The sequence below is a fragment of the Alternaria arbusti genome, assembly GCF_024043155.1.
Source record: "Alternaria arbusti strain BMP 1465 chromosome Unknown scaffold_3, whole genome shotgun sequence".
Lineage (NCBI taxonomy): Eukaryota > Fungi > Ascomycota > Dothideomycetes > Pleosporales > Pleosporaceae > Alternaria > Alternaria arbusti.
Window position 1 is genome coordinate 43,730 of NW_026249943.1, and position 17,019 is coordinate 60,748.

General features: G+C 53.5%; 10 protein-coding genes across 10 annotated transcripts; 5 read left to right on the forward strand and 5 right to left on the reverse strand.

Moving 5' to 3' along the window:
• Positions 1 to 724: 724 nt before the first annotated feature.
• On the reverse strand, positions 725 to 1,502 carry J4E86_002615 (uncharacterized protein; the record flags this gene model as incomplete). Its single annotated transcript, XM_051443173.1, has 2 exons — positions 725 to 1,218; positions 1,271 to 1,502. 2 exons carry the CDS (start codon positions 1,500 to 1,502, stop codon positions 725 to 727), a joined length of 726 nt encoding a protein of 241 aa, XP_051304668.1.
• Positions 1,503 to 1,715: 213 nt separating this feature from the next.
• J4E86_002616 (uncharacterized protein) lies at positions 1,716 to 2,192 on the reverse strand (the record flags this gene model as incomplete). Its single annotated transcript, XM_051443174.1, has 3 exons — positions 1,716 to 1,787; positions 1,839 to 1,892; positions 1,944 to 2,192. 3 exons carry the CDS (start codon positions 2,190 to 2,192, stop codon positions 1,716 to 1,718), a joined length of 375 nt encoding a protein of 124 aa, XP_051304669.1.
• Positions 2,193 to 3,425: 1,233 nt separating this feature from the next.
• J4E86_002617 (uncharacterized protein) lies at positions 3,426 to 5,058 on the reverse strand (the record flags this gene model as incomplete). Its single annotated transcript, XM_051443175.1, has 2 exons — positions 3,426 to 4,942; positions 5,001 to 5,058. The coding sequence occupies 2 exons, from the start codon at positions 5,056 to 5,058 to the stop codon at positions 3,426 to 3,428; spliced, it is 1,575 nt and encodes a 524-aa protein (XP_051304670.1).
• Positions 5,059 to 6,032: 974 nt separating this feature from the next.
• On the forward strand, positions 6,033 to 6,977 carry J4E86_002618 (uncharacterized protein; the record flags this gene model as incomplete). The annotated part of the gene is made up of 1 exon (XM_051443176.1): positions 6,033 to 6,977. The coding sequence occupies one exon, from the start codon at positions 6,033 to 6,035 to the stop codon at positions 6,975 to 6,977; it is 945 nt and encodes a 314-aa protein (XP_051304671.1).
• Positions 6,978 to 7,135: 158 nt separating this feature from the next.
• On the reverse strand, positions 7,136 to 7,713 carry J4E86_002619 (uncharacterized protein; the record flags this gene model as incomplete). The annotated part of the gene is made up of 2 exons (XM_051443177.1): positions 7,136 to 7,571; positions 7,637 to 7,713. 2 exons carry the CDS (start codon positions 7,711 to 7,713, stop codon positions 7,136 to 7,138), a joined length of 513 nt encoding a protein of 170 aa, XP_051304672.1.
• A 1,089-nt stretch (positions 7,714 to 8,802) lies between these two features.
• On the forward strand, positions 8,803 to 9,454 carry J4E86_002620 (uncharacterized protein; the record flags this gene model as incomplete). The annotated part of the gene is made up of 3 exons (XM_051443178.1): positions 8,803 to 8,921; positions 8,981 to 9,145; positions 9,211 to 9,454. The coding sequence occupies 3 exons, from the start codon at positions 8,803 to 8,805 to the stop codon at positions 9,452 to 9,454; spliced, it is 528 nt and encodes a 175-aa protein (XP_051304673.1).
• A 299-nt stretch (positions 9,455 to 9,753) lies between these two features.
• On the forward strand, positions 9,754 to 10,699 carry J4E86_002621 (uncharacterized protein; the record flags this gene model as incomplete). The annotated part of the gene is made up of 2 exons (XM_051443179.1): positions 9,754 to 9,982; positions 10,098 to 10,699. The coding sequence occupies 2 exons, from the start codon at positions 9,754 to 9,756 to the stop codon at positions 10,697 to 10,699; spliced, it is 831 nt and encodes a 276-aa protein (XP_051304674.1).
• A 497-nt stretch (positions 10,700 to 11,196) lies between these two features.
• Positions 11,197 to 12,522, forward strand: J4E86_002622 (uncharacterized protein; the record flags this gene model as incomplete). Its single annotated transcript, XM_051443180.1, has 2 exons — positions 11,197 to 11,533; positions 11,579 to 12,522. The coding sequence occupies 2 exons, from the start codon at positions 11,197 to 11,199 to the stop codon at positions 12,520 to 12,522; spliced, it is 1,281 nt and encodes a 426-aa protein (XP_051304675.1).
• Positions 12,523 to 12,710: 188 nt separating this feature from the next.
• Positions 12,711 to 14,649, reverse strand: J4E86_002623 (uncharacterized protein; the record flags this gene model as incomplete). Its single annotated transcript, XM_051443181.1, has 2 exons — positions 12,711 to 14,184; positions 14,423 to 14,649. 2 exons carry the CDS (start codon positions 14,647 to 14,649, stop codon positions 12,711 to 12,713), a joined length of 1,701 nt encoding a protein of 566 aa, XP_051304676.1.
• A 392-nt stretch (positions 14,650 to 15,041) lies between these two features.
• J4E86_002624 (uncharacterized protein) lies at positions 15,042 to 16,835 on the forward strand (the record flags this gene model as incomplete). Its single annotated transcript, XM_051443182.1, has 3 exons — positions 15,042 to 15,094; positions 15,178 to 15,479; positions 15,526 to 16,835. 3 exons carry the CDS (start codon positions 15,042 to 15,044, stop codon positions 16,833 to 16,835), a joined length of 1,665 nt encoding a protein of 554 aa, XP_051304677.1.
• Between the last annotated feature and the right edge of the window lie 184 nt (positions 16,836 to 17,019).

Sequence of the window (17,019 nt, forward strand, 5' to 3'; positions counted from 1 at the left end):
GCCGTCGTCTGAAGCTCGGACCGACGAACACCAAAGGTTTGCGAAACCGCATCGCATTATGCCTTATCTCCCTCACACAGCTTTGTATCTCACAGTCTCTCAACAATGATCTCAAAGACAAGCTCGCGCGTCAGTAGAGGGATTATATCATTCTCAGTAACGTTAATGACTCTAAACGTTCGCCGCATGAGGCAGCCGGTGGTGTCGTCATCGTTGAAACCACATTTTGTCTTCCGTCTCTCGTCCATTTCCTTCTAACCCCCCTTTATCTTTCCCACGATACGGCGGAAGCATGATGATCTACGATATGGTCGTCCCGTTCAATTCGCAGACTGAACACCCATCTTCGGCGATTGATCGAAGGAGGTGGCCTCGAAGTCTACATTGCGTTAAAATTTTCGACAACTTTCGTTTTGAGACTAATGTAGTCTCCAGCATACCTACAATTTCTTTCCCGCCGCCTGACCCCTTCGTCGTTATCCTCCAATGACCCATTCAGCAATAGAATGCAGCGACTTGTCCTCGAGGCATGCATCGGGTAGCGGGTAGACGCAGAGCTTTGTACCGAAGCCATCAGCTACGACCCGTGCACATAGGCGCTTTGTGCGTATGCAGGTGTCGCAAGCCCTATGCTTGTTTCCAAAAGCCTTCTCAAAGGTCATTTGAGCACAGTCTTTCTGCCACATGGCGATGTTGGCGCATTTACCTTCGGTGAAATAATGTGCTACAAACCCAGCCACCGCTCTAATGTCGCGTGCTTGGCTTGGTTGAAAGCGAAGTCTGTCAAGAACCTTGCTAAGATACTCTTACCCGACTCAACATCGCTGAGCGGCTGCCATTCTTCAAGCCCGACAGCGTTCACAACCCATGCACCTATCTTGCGTACGGGTATGTCGAAGGCTGTGGAGCGTATGTCGATGACATTGATGTTGGCGTTGGCGACCGCGGGAGCGTCATCCCGTAGAGCGTTATCAAGTTTTGCAGTCATACCCTCCCAGTCTTCATCGTCGTCTTCGTCTCCATTGGAGAGGCTGCTGACACCGTCACATGTCGCGTCGAGCGTGGGCGCTTTCTGAACACGGTCGTCGGATGGGTCTACGTTTTCCGTCGCTTTCCGCTTGGTTTGGCGCCTCGGTAGTGCTATGCCAGAGGTTGGGGGAATATGCGCGGCGGGTGCAGGCGCGGGCGTGGCTTGTATGTTGCCAGGCTGCCGGGAGTCTGTGATACAGTAATTCAGTGTCTACTTCTCACTCACTGCTTTATCTCTTACCGTTCCTTTCAATGGGCAGCTCAGATGTCGCCCGCTCTTCTGGTTGTTGCAGCGAATCGAGCATACGGAGACACAATTGCACGAATGCTTCGTCGGTAGTGAAGCGCTCCATACCTTCCTGAATCAAGGCACTGCGCTGCTCGCGACTGAGGCCTTGAAGAAGTAGCAAGCGCGCATCGTCGAAGCCATTCTTGGTGAGGTGACGCAATGGCTCGAGGTAAGATTTCGCCATCGTCAGTGCAGTTGTGGATTGGGAATGGAAAGCGAGTGGAGGAGAAGTTGGCTTTTCGACATCTAAGCAGACGCCATACGCTAGCGGCAGAAACGGAGATACGTCAGAGCAAACGGAGCACCGCCAGGAGCACACATGACAAGAGAGACTATCCAGTCGTTAAGATTTGACGGTATCCATGCGGCGAATTGCGACCCAATATGAACGCTATTATCACCACCCCAAATTCGGCTGCGCGACAAAGTCATACACAAACACCTGCTCGAGCAGCGGGTCCGTCTCGTTCTGCCTCGATGTCAGCTTCAGCACTTCCACAACGCCGGAGACGTCACATACCTTTAGCTTATCGTGCGTCGGGTCTTTATCAAACACCTGTCTCGCGGCTTCATCCTACTCATTGTCAGTACTCGCGATACGGTCGCGTCACCATCCATTCCATACCTTGAAGACTACAACGAAACCCAAGTCCCACACACTCTCCCGCTTCACATTTGTCAAGTTCAGGGGCGTATTCAGTGGCCTCCCTCCCTTCGGCCCTTCGACCAGCAGTTCTGGATGTTCGGCGTACAGCGCGAGAAAGGCAGATGCGCGATCGCCCTTTTGCTCCGCGGTCACATTGGGGAGGAAGCGAAATGTCGCTATGCGCGTTACTGGGGATGCATCAGTAGAGTTGGGCGTTGATGAGGACATTGTGAAGGAAGAAGCAAGGCTGAAGAGGGCAACGAAGGCCGTGAGGAGGCGGGAGTGGAGTTGCATTGTGCTGAGATAAAAGCGGCGGGGTATGCGCTTTAAGCAATGTAAGACGGAACAATGCTGTGCGACTTCAACCAGGGCCTAACACCATAAATGAGGAAAGCCGTTGTGCATGCAGTCGGTCGCGATGCTGACCGCGTATTGGTGCGCTAAACTTTAATCTGACCTGCATGCGGAGGTGAGGATACGCGGGCGGAGAGCCGAAGTCACCACGTCACATTTGCATCGACGCATGTTAACTGTCTTCATCAACTTTTATTATACTATCACTTTTGAATATACATATGACATTACCAACGAGACAAGTTTGTACCGAACGCAGTAACACAGGGAATAATAAAGAAAAGGAGGAGACAAGAGTATACAGCTGGCCAGCCATCGCGAAGAACAGAACATCCAAACATCGCGCCAGATTCAGAAAAGAGATGAAAGAACTGTAGGGCAAGCCTTCTTGACTTGCACTCAGTGCGACAGCGATTATCGAGAGCCCTGTGAACTTCCAGTCGACTCAAGATCGCTCGACGATGAGGGTCGGTTGGGGGTTGCAGATGAGCCAAGCCAGTTTTGTGGCCTTGACCTCATCGCAGCTGGGTGATGGAAGCACTTTTGTGTTCCAAATATCTCCAGCTGATATCCACCAAGGGTCTTAGTGGGAATTGGCCGATGAGTCAAGACCTTTGGCCTTGCGCTCATCCCGACCGGCGGTGCAAGCCTCTCTGGGCCTTCCACTCATCTCGGTCGTTAGCTGTCAAGTCTCTCTGGATGGATTCAGCTGAGCCAATGAAGCAGGTATTATCCCGGTGGGCGCGTCTCTCTGGGCGCGGCGACGGGGTGGTTGATGAGGTGAGCTCTTCGAGCTTGCACCTGGCCGACTAGGTGGTGAAGTCTCTCTGGACTTTTGACCACCTTGAATGACGGCCGTCGATGTTCTTTGTCATGATCGGCCGGAATGTATGTCGGGATAGCTTGGATGGACGCGAGCTTTGGGCATGGGGGTAGACGGGGAAAGCTCTTTTGGCTTTTGCTCGAAAGGAAGGTCATCCTAATATGGCGGAGATGCGGCTCGCGATGGAAGCCTCTTGGACTTCGATGAATGCGGGTTATTGGTCTGGTGTTTTGACGGGAGATCCGCCCGGCGACTGGTGGAGATAGCCAGGACGATTGCGCTCTCTAGATCTGGCGACGACGAAGCACCGAGGTACGACGCTGGGCGCTACTGCGCTTTTGATCCTTTGCGTCCTCATTGTGGCGAGCTTCGCGTTGTTTTGCGACCACCTCCTTGGTCACGAACTTCTTGTTGCGACCCTGGCGCTCAACCTGCTCTACTTCGTCTGTGAGGCTGGCGGAGCGACGGCGCTTAACACCAACAGAGGAGGCGGAAGATGGGGTAGGAGATGGAGCTGGAGGGGCAGAGGGCGCGGAAGCTGACGGGGTGGACGATCCGGCAGCGGTCGTCTTAGCCTGGGACAGTCGAGCAGAGCGACGCGGGTTGATCTCGACGCGTCCGGACGTCTGTGAGGTCGCTGAACCGGGAGGGCTCAGGAAGAACTGACTGCCGAAGCGGCTGCTGGGGAAAGAGTTCGAAAAACCTTGGGTCTGACTGAAAGGGCTCTGCGACCTGCCCAGAGTCTGCTGCGACTCACCAAGGTATGTGGTGTCAGGCGTTTCCTGGAACTCGTTTTTGACACCTGCAACTGAAGACTGGAAGCCCGAAGAGTTAGACGAGCCGATGGAGCTATGGAAGCCGGAGGGGTTGTCTTCGACCTTGATCGCGGGCGCAGGGGATGGTTCTTGCTTGCTAGCAGGGCGTGTCTTCTTGATAGCGTCGAGGTTGTCAGAAGTGAAGGAGACGGCTTCGGGGTCCATCTCTTCGAAAGCGTTGAGGGTGCACTTGGCGCTTGTGGCCGTGGCCTTTTCGGACTTGATGGCGGGCGCAGGCAGAGACTTGGAGTCGACGGTGCGATGGCGCCGGGCGTCGCTGCCAACGCTCTCTTCTACCTTGACGAAGTCGTCCTTTGCGATAGCGAGGGGTGCACGGTCAATGGTCTCTTCTTCACCGACATCGAGATAGTCGTCGGCGCGCTCCTGAATCAGTGAGGTCGGCTTCATGGTGTTGGCCGATCCAATCTTAGTCTCAATGGGTCGATCGATCTCGACCTTGACGGCAGGCTGTTTCGCGAACTTAACGGAGTTCTGGATCTCGGCCTGTGCAGACTGCTCTTTCTTGACCTTGGTCGGCGCCTTCACAGCTGAGACCGACTTCTCTTTCAGAGGCCAGCCCTGCAGCAGCGAGTTCACGCTGACGGGCATCGGCGGTTGCAACGTGGATGCCGAGACTGGAGCGCTCCAAGGGACGTCCATGAAAGACTCGTTGATGTTGCGAGGCTTGCCGAACCGCGAGAAGGTGTCGAGATTCGATCGATGAAGCGTCTTCGCGGGTGCTTTCGAAGTTGCGCCCTGGTCCTTGAGCTGAACTCTCCTGTCGCGAAGGCGAGCACTGTTGTCGAGGTCCGCTTGGAGGTTGGGACGCTTCGGATCGTGGGGGAGCGAGTAGGGCTCAAGCTTCTCGTCCAAGAACTGCTTGAGCTCTTGGGAGCAGCTGGGCGGCAGCGTGACGCCGTGGTTCTTGATGATGTCCTTGATTCCGTGGAAAAGGTCGACGGGCCTCTGCTTCAGCAAGTAGGCTCCTATGCGATGTCAGTAATTGAGGTATCCGGTAAGTGGCGCGGACGCGGATGTACTTACCGGTGACGGGACGCATCTTGAGCGCGGCCTGCTGGTTGCTGGAAGGGGTGGAAGACATCGTATGAGTGGACTTGAAAGAGTGTGAAGTAGATGGATGTTGACGAAGAATGGTGGTTGGTAGTGTGCTTTGGAATGCGAGCGGCTGTGATAACGCGCAGAGTGCAGGTAGCGGGTGGTATATAAAGACTGATGGTCTGAGCTGTCGCGTTGCTTTGTAAGAAGCGGGGCGTCGCGGTCTTATCTTGAACTGGTGTTGTGATTGCCTAGACGCAAGTATTCACTATGTGGTTATGGGTCGCAAGCACAATGTGAAGCGCGATGTCGGCGCAAGCGACGCCGGAAGCAATGAATGTGTCGCAATCTCTCTAAATCGCGCATCCAAGCACTTCATTGCGGAAGTACCCCTCTTTGTATCGCCGGGTGGGTCATAGAGGTGACGATGCGCGCAGTCACGTGTTGTGACATTCACTGCGACGTTACCACGTTTGGTGTTCAAACCCGCAACCGACGTAGCAAACCCGTCGCGCTGCTTCCCCATCTACAAAATACACCTACGGAAAGGTCAGCGCAATACCTCGTGCTATCGGCGCAGCCTCAGTATACTGACCTACCACATCCCCGTATATTCAAAGCATGTACCAACTTTTTAGTCCCGTATCCATGGTTCTGCGATCAGAACGAAAAATTGTGAAGTCGTTTTGGCGATGCGCATTCTGCTCGTTCGCACGCCAGCTCTCTTCCTCCATCTTCTCGCAGGGTCGCCATCACGGTAAGGCAGTGACGTTGGCGCAGGCGTTCGCACTTCCCTATTCCGATTGAATCGCGCGTTGAAGTTCTCGCATTCACCACATACGGCAACCACCACCTCGTCCACCACGATACGAAGTGCAGTCACCCACCTCCTCTGTACACTCCGCACACCATCTTCGCGTTCCGTTGGTACATTATCGCGCAACTGTAGTCAGCAATCTTATAATAATATTACACCACTTAGAGTAGTCACAGCACTCATTGTATACCTCAACATCCAAGATGGTCGACAAGATCGGGCGCCCACGCAAAGCTGTAGGCAGCAACGACCCTTCCGGAAAGGGCGATAGCGCTCCGAGAGGCCGCCAACAACGCGAGGCCTCCTTACATACATCACAATACTACAGCGCTCACGACGGGTTTGAAGATGCGCCCATGCTATCAGCACTAAGCGCTTCACAACAGCGCGATTTTGAAGAGGCGCAAGCGGAACCAGAGCCACGAGCTCGTCCGGCCAACATCCGCACCAGCACCGCCACTGAGTCGCGTATCGGTGCCGACGAAGACGAAACCCCCTTCCAGTCAGCATCCGCTTCGTCGTCCTCTTCATCAAGCTGGGAAGACCTCCCATCGCCCCAAACCACTTCCCTTCCGACCGCCACACCCTTTCCCGGCACCTGGCCTGCCGCCCTCCACGACACCAGCGCCGCGCTGTCCGAGGTCTCCACTGCGACCCTCTCCTTCACCAGCGCCATCGCATCCTCGGGCTTAGGCCGCGCATCGTGGAGTATCGGCGCAGCAACTCTTTCCTCCACCAACCGCGCGGCCCTATCTTTCACCGCCTGGGGCATGGAGAAGACAGGAGTCATGCCGAATGAGCTTCCTCGGCCGATGAGGAGGTGGATCCAAGGGAAGGAAGACAGGGACCGAAGGAGAAGACAGGCTGAGCAGAGAAGGAGAGAGAGGAGAAGAAGGGAACGAGATGGACAGGTGCTCACTGGAGGAGTGGATGAGGAAGGGGGTTATGTGCTAGCGACGCATGAGATGGATGGCACGCTGAACTTCGAGGGTAGGGGGCCTGTGGATATGCGTGAAGAAATTGGTAAACAGGAAGGAGAGGAGGGATTCGCGGCGGGAGGACCAGAAGAGATCGAGGAGCGGGGGGCCGAACATGGAGACGATGGCCTTATGCGAGTGTTTGAGTTTGATGATGATGAAGACTTGTAAGAGAAGGTGGTAGATAGACGAAGAAGCATGCGAGATAAATGTAACCATGACACTATATAATGAAGCCTGCTGACACTGCGTCATGCGCCTAGAACGAGATTGCTCGTACAAGACCGCATGTCACCCATTCTGTCCCCCATCCCAACTATGCCACAGATCTACAAATTAACAAACTTCGCAGCATTGCACTGCGTGTCACTCGCAATCGGCTTCCCATTCAATGCAATCTTGAGATGTCCCTCCCAAGTACCCCCATGGTCCATCTTAAAGCAAGCAGCATCATACCCATTTGCCTGCATCCACTTGAGTTCGCGCTCAACCGCATTCCTAATCGTCTTCGTCTCCGAAGTTGTGTCGCACTTCGGGCCCGAGGTAGTCGCGTAGTACTGCCACACAGCGCCGTCGACGTTGCCAGAGATCACGGAGCAGCTGTTGACATCGGATTGGCCTTTGATGTAGACGGCGAGGTAGTTGGCAATGGAGACGATGGCTAGGGTGGCGGTTCCGCCGTTGCTGACGAAACCGGCGGCGACTTCAATGTCGGTGCGGCGGTCGAGTGGGGCGGAGACGTCCCTGGAGTCGAGTAGGGCGTAGCTAGAGCTTTCATGTCAGTGGATTGCAACAACCGATGTATGTCAAAGGGAGAAACGATGACTTACTCTTTCTCGGGGGCACCGATAGCGAGAGACTCAGCAGCTCCGAGCAAGCAGAAGATGTGGGCGAGTTGAAAACGCATTGTGAAGAAGTGAGATATAGCGAGATGGGTATCTTGGCTGTGTATGGTAGCTTGAGAGGAACTGTTGTGATGGGATGATAACCTTCATCTTGACGCGTCGATTACTTATATACATCTTCAAATGAACACAACCTACATCGGGCCTGCGCATTACCTCCTCCCTTCGGACACATTCAAGCTCTCGACAAGCGTTTCTGCCTCGTGGGCCTGAGCTTCGTGAGGCCCCCAAACATACTGCCCGCCTTGATCACAAAAGAAGAGAGGAAGTTCAATAGACGGCGACGTCAATCCATGTCGCAGCGCTGTGTGAAAGGACCGAGATAGATGATCGCAGGATGCCTGATGTACGATGCAAGAAAGTAATCAAGTGTCGCAGTCAAAATAAGCGCGCATCTACAAAGCTTATGCCGATCTTGATCGGTCTTGGTTTCAAGATCCGGAGGGTCGGTCGGCGCAAACGTATGGTTCTTTTACGGACCGATCCGGAACGCCTTAGATACACAGCCTCGTGCGGCTATGCGCACCGACTAAACATGGAACGCCTGAGCATTACTGACGTAGATAGTCTACCGGAAAGGGCTATTTTTGAGAAGCTTAGCTTTGCGGGGGCTAAGATCGCTGAAACGACAAGGCAAGATGGGGTCCAACGTCGTGATTCGGCCCGCCGCACGGACTGAGGAGGGAACGCCTTGGAGACGGCGAAGTGCAACACCATGATCGACCTTGTATAGACGCAGATCCAAGGAGGGCGCCTTACACATACAGCGCTGTGCGGCGGTATACACGGGATGAAAACAAGATAGCATCGGTTCACTTGCTCGCGGAGACATGCATCATGCCTCTATCTAGTATACTAGGGTCACGTCGCAAGGCGTTTCTCTCCAACCTCGTTGTCATCAGGCGTGCATCGAGACAATTTGTGCTCGACTATCACCATGTCAATGATCGAAACGACTCACCATATGCGAATATATATATACCGGACAAGACACCCAGATCTATCACACCATCCTCAATACACAAGCATCACTACTCTACTCTACTCTCAACTCTTACAACAAACTCCAACACCTCCTCCTACTACCCACCATGCGTTTCTCAACCATCGCCGCTACCGCTCTCTGCCTCGGCTACAATGCCATGGCCATTTCTCTTCCCGAGCGAGAGGTGGCCGCGCTGCCAATCTCAGAAGAGGAGGCACAGTCGAGGTATGCTAAAGAAGCCTTTTCCAAAGCATTCCCCATCCCATACTAACAGTTCACTCCAGCAACGACCTCGCCAAACGTCTCTCCATCGAAGAGCAGGTCGCCATTCTGGGTGCAGGCGCCGTGGTCGCGCTCAACGTGAACGCAATCGCGACCTACGTCTCCAACCTCATGAAGGCACAAAGCGATGCCAACACTTGTGGTGTCATCTCCGGCACTGTTGATGGGTACGTCTCCTATCTCGCCTCTCCATCCTCATCCTATCTCAGCCGCTGACGTATCACCCGTGCAGAGTAAACTACCAATACCACGCCGCCACCACCGGCAAAAACTGTGACACAACCGCCGAAGTCAAAACCATGAAAGACGCTGTGTCACGCGGTCTGGAATTCATGAGTACGCACAACATCAACCAGGCGTGCTTTAACATGCAGCATGGCGGCACGTGGAGGGGATTGCTGCAGTTGGCGAGCGGGGATAGGCAGATTATCAATGGCAAGTGTGATAGTGTTACTTACACTTTGACTGTTACCTAGGATGGTAGGGTAGCGGGGATAATGAAACGGGATAAGGATGGGGTAAGAGAGAGTAGGAAGGGCTAGGGTAGATAGGTGTAAGATTGAGTTTTATGTTGTCACCGTGTTTTGAATCTTTCTACCTGTTTTAATTGTTCATCTTTCTTCGATGCATGTGCGTCACTTCGCCCGTTTGCACTTTCCTCATCTGCGCAATTCCACCGCTAGCTCCGTTGCGCCGCGCCGCGCAGTCAACAACAACACCGCTCTTTCTTCTCTCCACCTTCCACCCTACATTGCCTTCCTTAGCGTTGCTCGCCATGTCGACCATCGACGCCTACCTCAAGGCCTTGCTCACGCTTTCCGGAAACGAGCAGCTCGCCACCGCCCGTCAGAACCTCCTCCAAGGCCTCACCGACGACGACCTTTCGGAACTACTCAAGAAAGCAGTAGGAAGAGAATTTGCACGCGGAGGCTTGGAGAATATCATCTCGCTTATCTTGGATGTCATCGCTAGGGACCCGGCCTCAAACAACGGTGACGATACCAGTGTGTCTCAAGCGACAGCTAGCCTTAACATGGAGCAAGTGTAAGGAAACAAGATTCAGCAGCAATGTGAGTAGCCCGAAACGGGTTTTTTAGCATTCATCTAACCATGAACAAGCTCTGAACGAGATCATGGTGATGAACGATCATCCAGCATCAAGCGGACCAGCCATGCCGGTAACAAGCAAGCGAGCGCCTCCACCGTCTCCCGGCGCTGTTATCAGCAAACGTTCCAGACTCAATACGCCGCCTGTAGTCGCCACGCAGGCTGGTGGCTCCGCTCGAAACGTGAGCCTTCGACACTGTGAGACGGAGCAGATGATCGACAACAAGATCGTTCCGCAGATTGATATCCTCCAGTATCCGTACTACAATGTTTATGAGGACACCAAATTGACTACCAAGTTCGTCTCAAAGTTTGATGCAGATTACCTCTCTACCGATCTCCATGTATCAGAGTGGGGCAAGCTGCTTAGACTACGAGAGAAGGGTGTCGCCACCGGATGCTGTGTCAACGATACCGTCATCATGAGAGCGAAGCAGCCCGGTGAACGGACAGGACACATCGACGAGGCCTGCGATCGCTGCATTAGGACGAAGCGCTTGTGCGCTCGGCTAGAGCAAAAGAAGCGAGGGATCACGCTTGTCTTTTTCCCCTTACCTCAAAAATATCGTCGTGATACATGGATGAACTGTTTGGACTTTTGGGTGCGTCCTTGAGCTCTTGCGGTGGATGTCGCTGGAATATGAGTACGATTAGATTGATTAGAGAAAGTCCATTCACTGGGATCTTGCGTTACAAAACCAACCACGATGTATACATAGACTTTCACATCGTGATCTGAACACAGAGGGGGCATTGTAGTCTTCTGGGGTACATTCTGATCGATGGCTGTGTAGATAAAAGTCATGATCAACAAGTTCATCATACATCGAGGACCGGGGGAAAGTGAATGAACATCTCAACAGCATCTCTTCTCTTCCTATTACCGTGAGTAACGTGATTATGCGGAAAGCCTCATTCCAGAACCTATGAGCAAGTAAAGGTACCCTCATCGTCGAGTCTCTCACCTGCTATCCTCACGCATATCTCCACCCTATCTTTATATACCGTCTCCCATCTGTGTTCCCTTCTTCACCCTCTCATCTATTCATCACTACATCCTCCCTTCTTCTACACAGCTACCCAAAACCCCGGTTCCGCTGATCCCACCACCATGTCAACCGCCAAAGGCTACCACGATGCGCTCTTAGCCCTCTCTGGCAATCCCGTCTTCGCCGCCGAACGAGACACTCTTCTCGCTAGCATCAGCGACAACGAACTGCTCGACGTCATCACCCACGGTCTCAAGACTGGTTCTCCTAGAGAAACTCTCAACGCCATCGCGACACGACTACTTGATGGGCTTGCGAGGGCTCCAAAGGTCGACGACGTGGTGGTGCCGGGAAAAGGCAAACATGGCGACGATGATGGTGATGATGATCATGACAGCGGCGGTGGTGGCGTCCGCAAGAGTGGCGGAGGTGGTAAACCTAAAGTGCAGGAAGTCAAAAGTAAGTTGAATCCCAATTTGAAGACGATAACTAAGACCCAGAAAGAGCGAAGACCCATAGCGGTAAAACGTGCACAGCCTCAACCAGCTCAGACCCCAGCATCGCAAGGAACTCCACCATCAACCGCAAACAGAAAGAGACCGGGACCTAAACTTGCGCAACCGGCGAAGAAGAGGAAGGACGTGAGCCCAGAGCCGATGGACGATGAAGAAGATTTCTTCAAGACAGAGGGTATGGAAGAGCAGGAAGAAGCAAAGGAGATCGCAAGGAAGGATACTAAGAAACATCCCAGTAACGCTCCAGCGACCAACAGCAATACCACGGTATCCTCCAGTATCACCAAAGAAACCGAGAGCCAAACAGACACAAGCTCCGAAGACGATGCAATGTGGAAAGAAATACAGAACCACTCCGTTATCAGGGATCTACAACTCGTTGATAGGAATAACATCAATGACAAGGAAAAGAATGGCGATGGGAAGCAAGAAGATGCCAGAGTCTCAGCCTCAAGCCTAACCAAGACTATACAGATTCCGGACATCGAGGTTCGCTTCAAAATGCCTAAATTGCTACATATTCCCTCCGATGCCCATCGAGGAACGATGGACGTCTTCCCACTCTCCTTCGTCAAAGAATTTGTTCGCAATTTCAACAGAAACTACCTCGTGGGCGAAAAGAACAGAACCGCATTCCGCGACATGATCAAGAAAACGTCGGAATACGGTCTTTGTGTGCGCTGCGACGAGTATCTAGAGCAATGTCATTGGTGGAGGGCTCGGGCCCTCGCCCCCCATTATGTGTGGAAACATTGTTGCGTTGATTGTCTTGGAAAGGCAAGCTTATGTGCCAGATCCGATGAGTGGGTTGATTACAACCAGGTTGCTGGACATGGAAAGATCGTGCTCACAGTATATCCGGTTCGTTCCGATGTCTTCGTCGGAGCAGGTTGGCGAACTATAGGCTTCTGGGTAGGAACTCAAGATCGTTGAAGGCTATCTACGATGAAACAACGTCAGCGAGGATTTGAGGAGTTTCTGGTGTCTGTGGCGAGTGCGTTTTTTGATTGCATATCCACGACAAGCCGATGTGGTCCAACGATCGCAAGTGAGCGACTGCTGGAAACATATGGTCATTCTTCGGGCGGTTTCTATTGCGTTCCATCTTTACGCGGCTTCCATCACCCCTCCCCCAAAAGCGAATAGGCGTTACCAACTTGTGGCTTAGCCTGCATCCTCTGCTCAGTCTTCTTCTTCTTCCTCTCGCCTTCCCTCATCTGCCTCTTCTTCTTCTTATTCGACACCTGCTCGCTTGGTACTTCCACACCAGCAGATCTATATATCTCTTCAATCAATTCCTTCAACTTGTCGTGTTCAGCCAGAATGCGCTTTGCCTGCCCCGGTACACCCATGACCTCCGGTATCGAGGGAAAGTCGGACATGTGATTGGCGATCTTGGACATGGTCTTGCGCAGCCTGGCGTTATCGATATCTTGTTGGTCCAGGGAGTCTATTATGGGGTCAGGTGCGAACATTGCCTCCGCGACTTTGATCATTTGGAGTAACATGCGAAGAGAGTAGAGACCGGCATGCAACCTAGCCGTAAGGTGTACAAAAGCCCAGCTGTTATCGAAGTCGCAATTCAGCACGCGCTGGACCAAGGGTATGGGAGGCGGCGTGTTGAGTTCGGTAAGCACTAGACTGAGACCAAAGAGCGACCATAGGAGCTCTGAGCTGACGGACTTCTCGTCACCCCATGATCTCAGGCTGCGCATCTGCGACTCCAGGTTATCGACTCGGCTCTGGTCAAAATGCCGAGTGTATATGGGAACTTCCTGGACTGATACTCCTTGCGCTTTTCTTCTGTACTCTTGTACCACCGTATACTCCATTGTCGGAAGTAGCGTATAAGCCAGTTTACGGATGTAGAACCCTATATTCCATGCTGATGCCTGGGATGGCTCTTCTGTAAGTAAAGGCATATATACCTGTGGAAATTCGGCCTTGTCCAAAGTTTGGTGCACATATTCAGATAGGCGGACGTCGATCCGAGGCGGATCTACCAAGTCTGGATCATGGAGGTAAACAGGCGTTGGAGCCTTCGTGATGTAGCGGCTGGCAAAGTCGATGTACCGGGCAGACATCTGGTCTACATCTTGAGCTTGGTGCGCTAGCAGCTTCGCACTATCTTGTGGGTTCTCGATAAGAGTGTATGCGAATGTCACTAGGCTCGTCACTTGTAACTGCTTTCGGATCTCGGCTGGAGAGTACGCCTTGAGACCAGTAGAGATGTTTGCATCGTGGAGAAATACGATCAGCGTGTCCACCGAATAGTTGTACAGAATAAGGTCGGTGTCGCTCGTGAAGATGATGGATCGCAAATGTTCTTTGGCATGCGACGCGCACCAGTCGTCTGCTTCTCCCGGTACCGTATGGGTCTTTGAAGCAAAGGGTGAATCTGAATCTACTAGCGCTTCTTGCAGTGCGGGCGCAAGGAACGCGTATGAGATGGAGCCTAGGTATGTGGGTACAGGGCAGGAAACGGTAGCATAGTTATTGCGGAATTGCTGCACTCGTCTGTTGTTCGCCTCGGTCCTGGATATCCTCTCGGCTCGCTTTGACGTAGGCAAGGCTCCATCGAAGTAGATGGCAGACCTGAGAACGTGCGATCAGCAATGGACGGCATAAGCTCACATCAGCACTCGCATAACGTGCATAGAACGGTCACGGTCAAGTGCAATCAAGCAACTTTCCCATCTCGACTCCGCGATAAGTGAAGTTTTCTCGACCCCTGCAGCAATGGCGGTGAAGTGAAGAACATATGTGCGCACCTTATTGGCTTGCCGTGGTGGTTCCGTGTCCGGGCGCTGAAAAGCAACTGTGGTTTACTCACACCTTGATGTTGCTGTTCTCCAACGAGGTCAGCCAGCGGAGTGCTTCAGCGACGATGTCTGCATAAGACGGGATTCGGGTGGCGCTAGCGGCGGAAGCGAGGGCCAATTTGTGAGCGTAGTAGGCGAGCGCAGGGCCGTCTATCACGGCAGAGTAGCCGTCTAGCTGCTCGGAGGAAAGCCGCGTCGCATAGGGTTCGAGACGCCTAGCAAGGCCCTGGATGCCCATTTTGACCAGGTGGTTGAGGGTGTTGGAAGGGAAGGTGTGTTCTAGTCGAGACGGAAGGAACGATGGTATGCACACGGCCAGGGTACCCCCGCAAAGGGTCTGGGGCGAAGCGAGGCGGGGAGTGGTCAGTCAGGAGTGTTGTGCAGTGTCTCGGCCTCAGATGCAGGGCTAGTGCATGGGCGCAGCGAGTGTTGGGACGTTGACGAGAAAAAGTCGTCGATGATAGCCAGCGTGGCGTTGGTCTTTCCGCTGCTGAGCTAGCGCCGGCGTCATCCCGCGTGGTGGGGGAAGCTGGGCCCTCACCAGCTCAAAAGTTGCCAGCTGCCACATCGCCCGACTCTCCAATTGCCTCATCTTTCTCTCACAGAGCTCGAAGAACACACACAGTCAATATGAGCGTCCGAACCGTTGAATTGAAGCCTTTCCAGGACCAGAAGCCCGGAACGTAAGTTCAACATCCCTGCAACAGCTGGGAGGTCTGGTGAAGCTATGGTGTCGATGGATGATAGCTGACATTAATTGCTACAGTTCTGGTCTCCGCAAGAAGGTCAAGGTCTTCCAACAGGAGCACTACTCAGAGTCCTTCGTTGCCAGCATCCTTCAGTCTATTCCCGAAGGTGTCGAGGGCGCATTCCTCGTCGTTGGTGGTGATGGCCGTTACTGGAACCCAGAGGTCACCCAGACCATTGCTAAGATGAGCGCTGCCTATGGCGTCAAGAAGCTCCTCATCGGCCAGAATGGCATCATGAGCACACCCGCTGCCAGTCACATTATCCGGATACGCAAGGCGACGGGTGGTATCCTCCTAACTGCCAGCCACAACCCCGGTGGTAAGTCCTCCACTACGCATACACTCCTCCTACCTAACACAACCAGGCCCCGATGAGGACTTCGGTATGAAGTACAACCTTGCAAACGGTGCCCCGGCCCCCGAGAGCGTCACCAACAAGATCTACGAAACCTCCAAGACCCTCAGCTCGTACAAGATCGCCGACATCCCCGACATCGACCTCAGCACCATCGGTACACAAAAGTACGGAAACCTCGAGGTTGAGATCGTCCACTCCACTGAGGACTACCTCAAGATGCTCAAGGACATCTTCGACTTTGACCTCATCAAGTCGTTCCTGAAGGAGCACTCCGACTTCAAGGTCCTCTTCGATGGCCTGAGCGGTGTAACTGGTTCCTACGGTGTCGACATCTTCGAGAAGGAGCTCGGCATCCCCAACAGCACACAAAACTGCGTCCCCAAGCCCGACTTTGGTGGCCACCACCCCGACCCCAACCTTGTCTACGCCAAGTCGCTGGTCGACGCCGTTGACAAGAACGGAATCCAATTCGGTGCTGCCAGCGACGGCGACGGTGACCGAAACATGATCTACGGCGCAAACTCTTTCGTCTCGCCCGGTGACAGCTTAGCCATCATCGCACACCACGCCGAGCTCATCCCATACTTCAAGAAGCAGGGCATCTACGGTCTTGCCCGTAGTATGCCAACCTCTGGCGCCATTGACCTTGTCGCTAAGAAGAAGGGTGTCGAGTGCTACGAGGTGCCCACCGGCTGGAAGTTCTTCTGCGGTCTCTTCGACTCTGACAAGATGAACATCTGCGGTGAGGAGAGTTTTGGAACCGGCAGCAACCACATCCGTGAGAAGGATGGTCTGTGGGCTGTCGTTGCCTGGTTGAACATCTTGGCTGGTGTCGGACAGCAGACTGGTACCACACCCAGCATTGCGTCGATCCAAAAGGACTTCTGGACGACCTACGGCCGCACATTCTTCACCCGCTACGACTACGAGGGCTGCGAGACCGAGGGCGCTAACAAGGTCACCGCTCACATGAAGGAGCTTATCACCACCAAGAAGGACGAGTTCATCGGCTCCACCGTCGCTGGTCGCAAGGTGCTTGAGGCCGACGACTTCTCCTACACCGACCTCGATGGTAGCGTCAGCAAGAACCAGGGTATCTTCGTCAAGTTCGACGACGGTAGCCGCATCGTCGTTCGTCTGTCCGGCACAGGCAGCAGCGGCGCCACCATTCGTCTCTACATCGAGAAGCACACCAGCGACGAGTCGACATACGACATGGACGCGCAGGACTACCTCAAGGACAACGTCAAGCTCGCGACGGATCTCCTCAAGCTCCAGGAGTACGTTGGCCGCACCGAGCCCGATGTCAAGACCTAAGCGCGTTATTGGAACGGGGAACGCGTAGATGTAATAAGCATGATTAGACGAAATGTACACGAGATATCACAATAGTATCATAGCACCAATAAATGGAATAGCATGGTTCACTGCCCCGTGGCGATAATGTTGTTCGTCATGACCTCTTTGTGTTTGGGCGGGTGTGTGGCTTAGCTCCGACGTC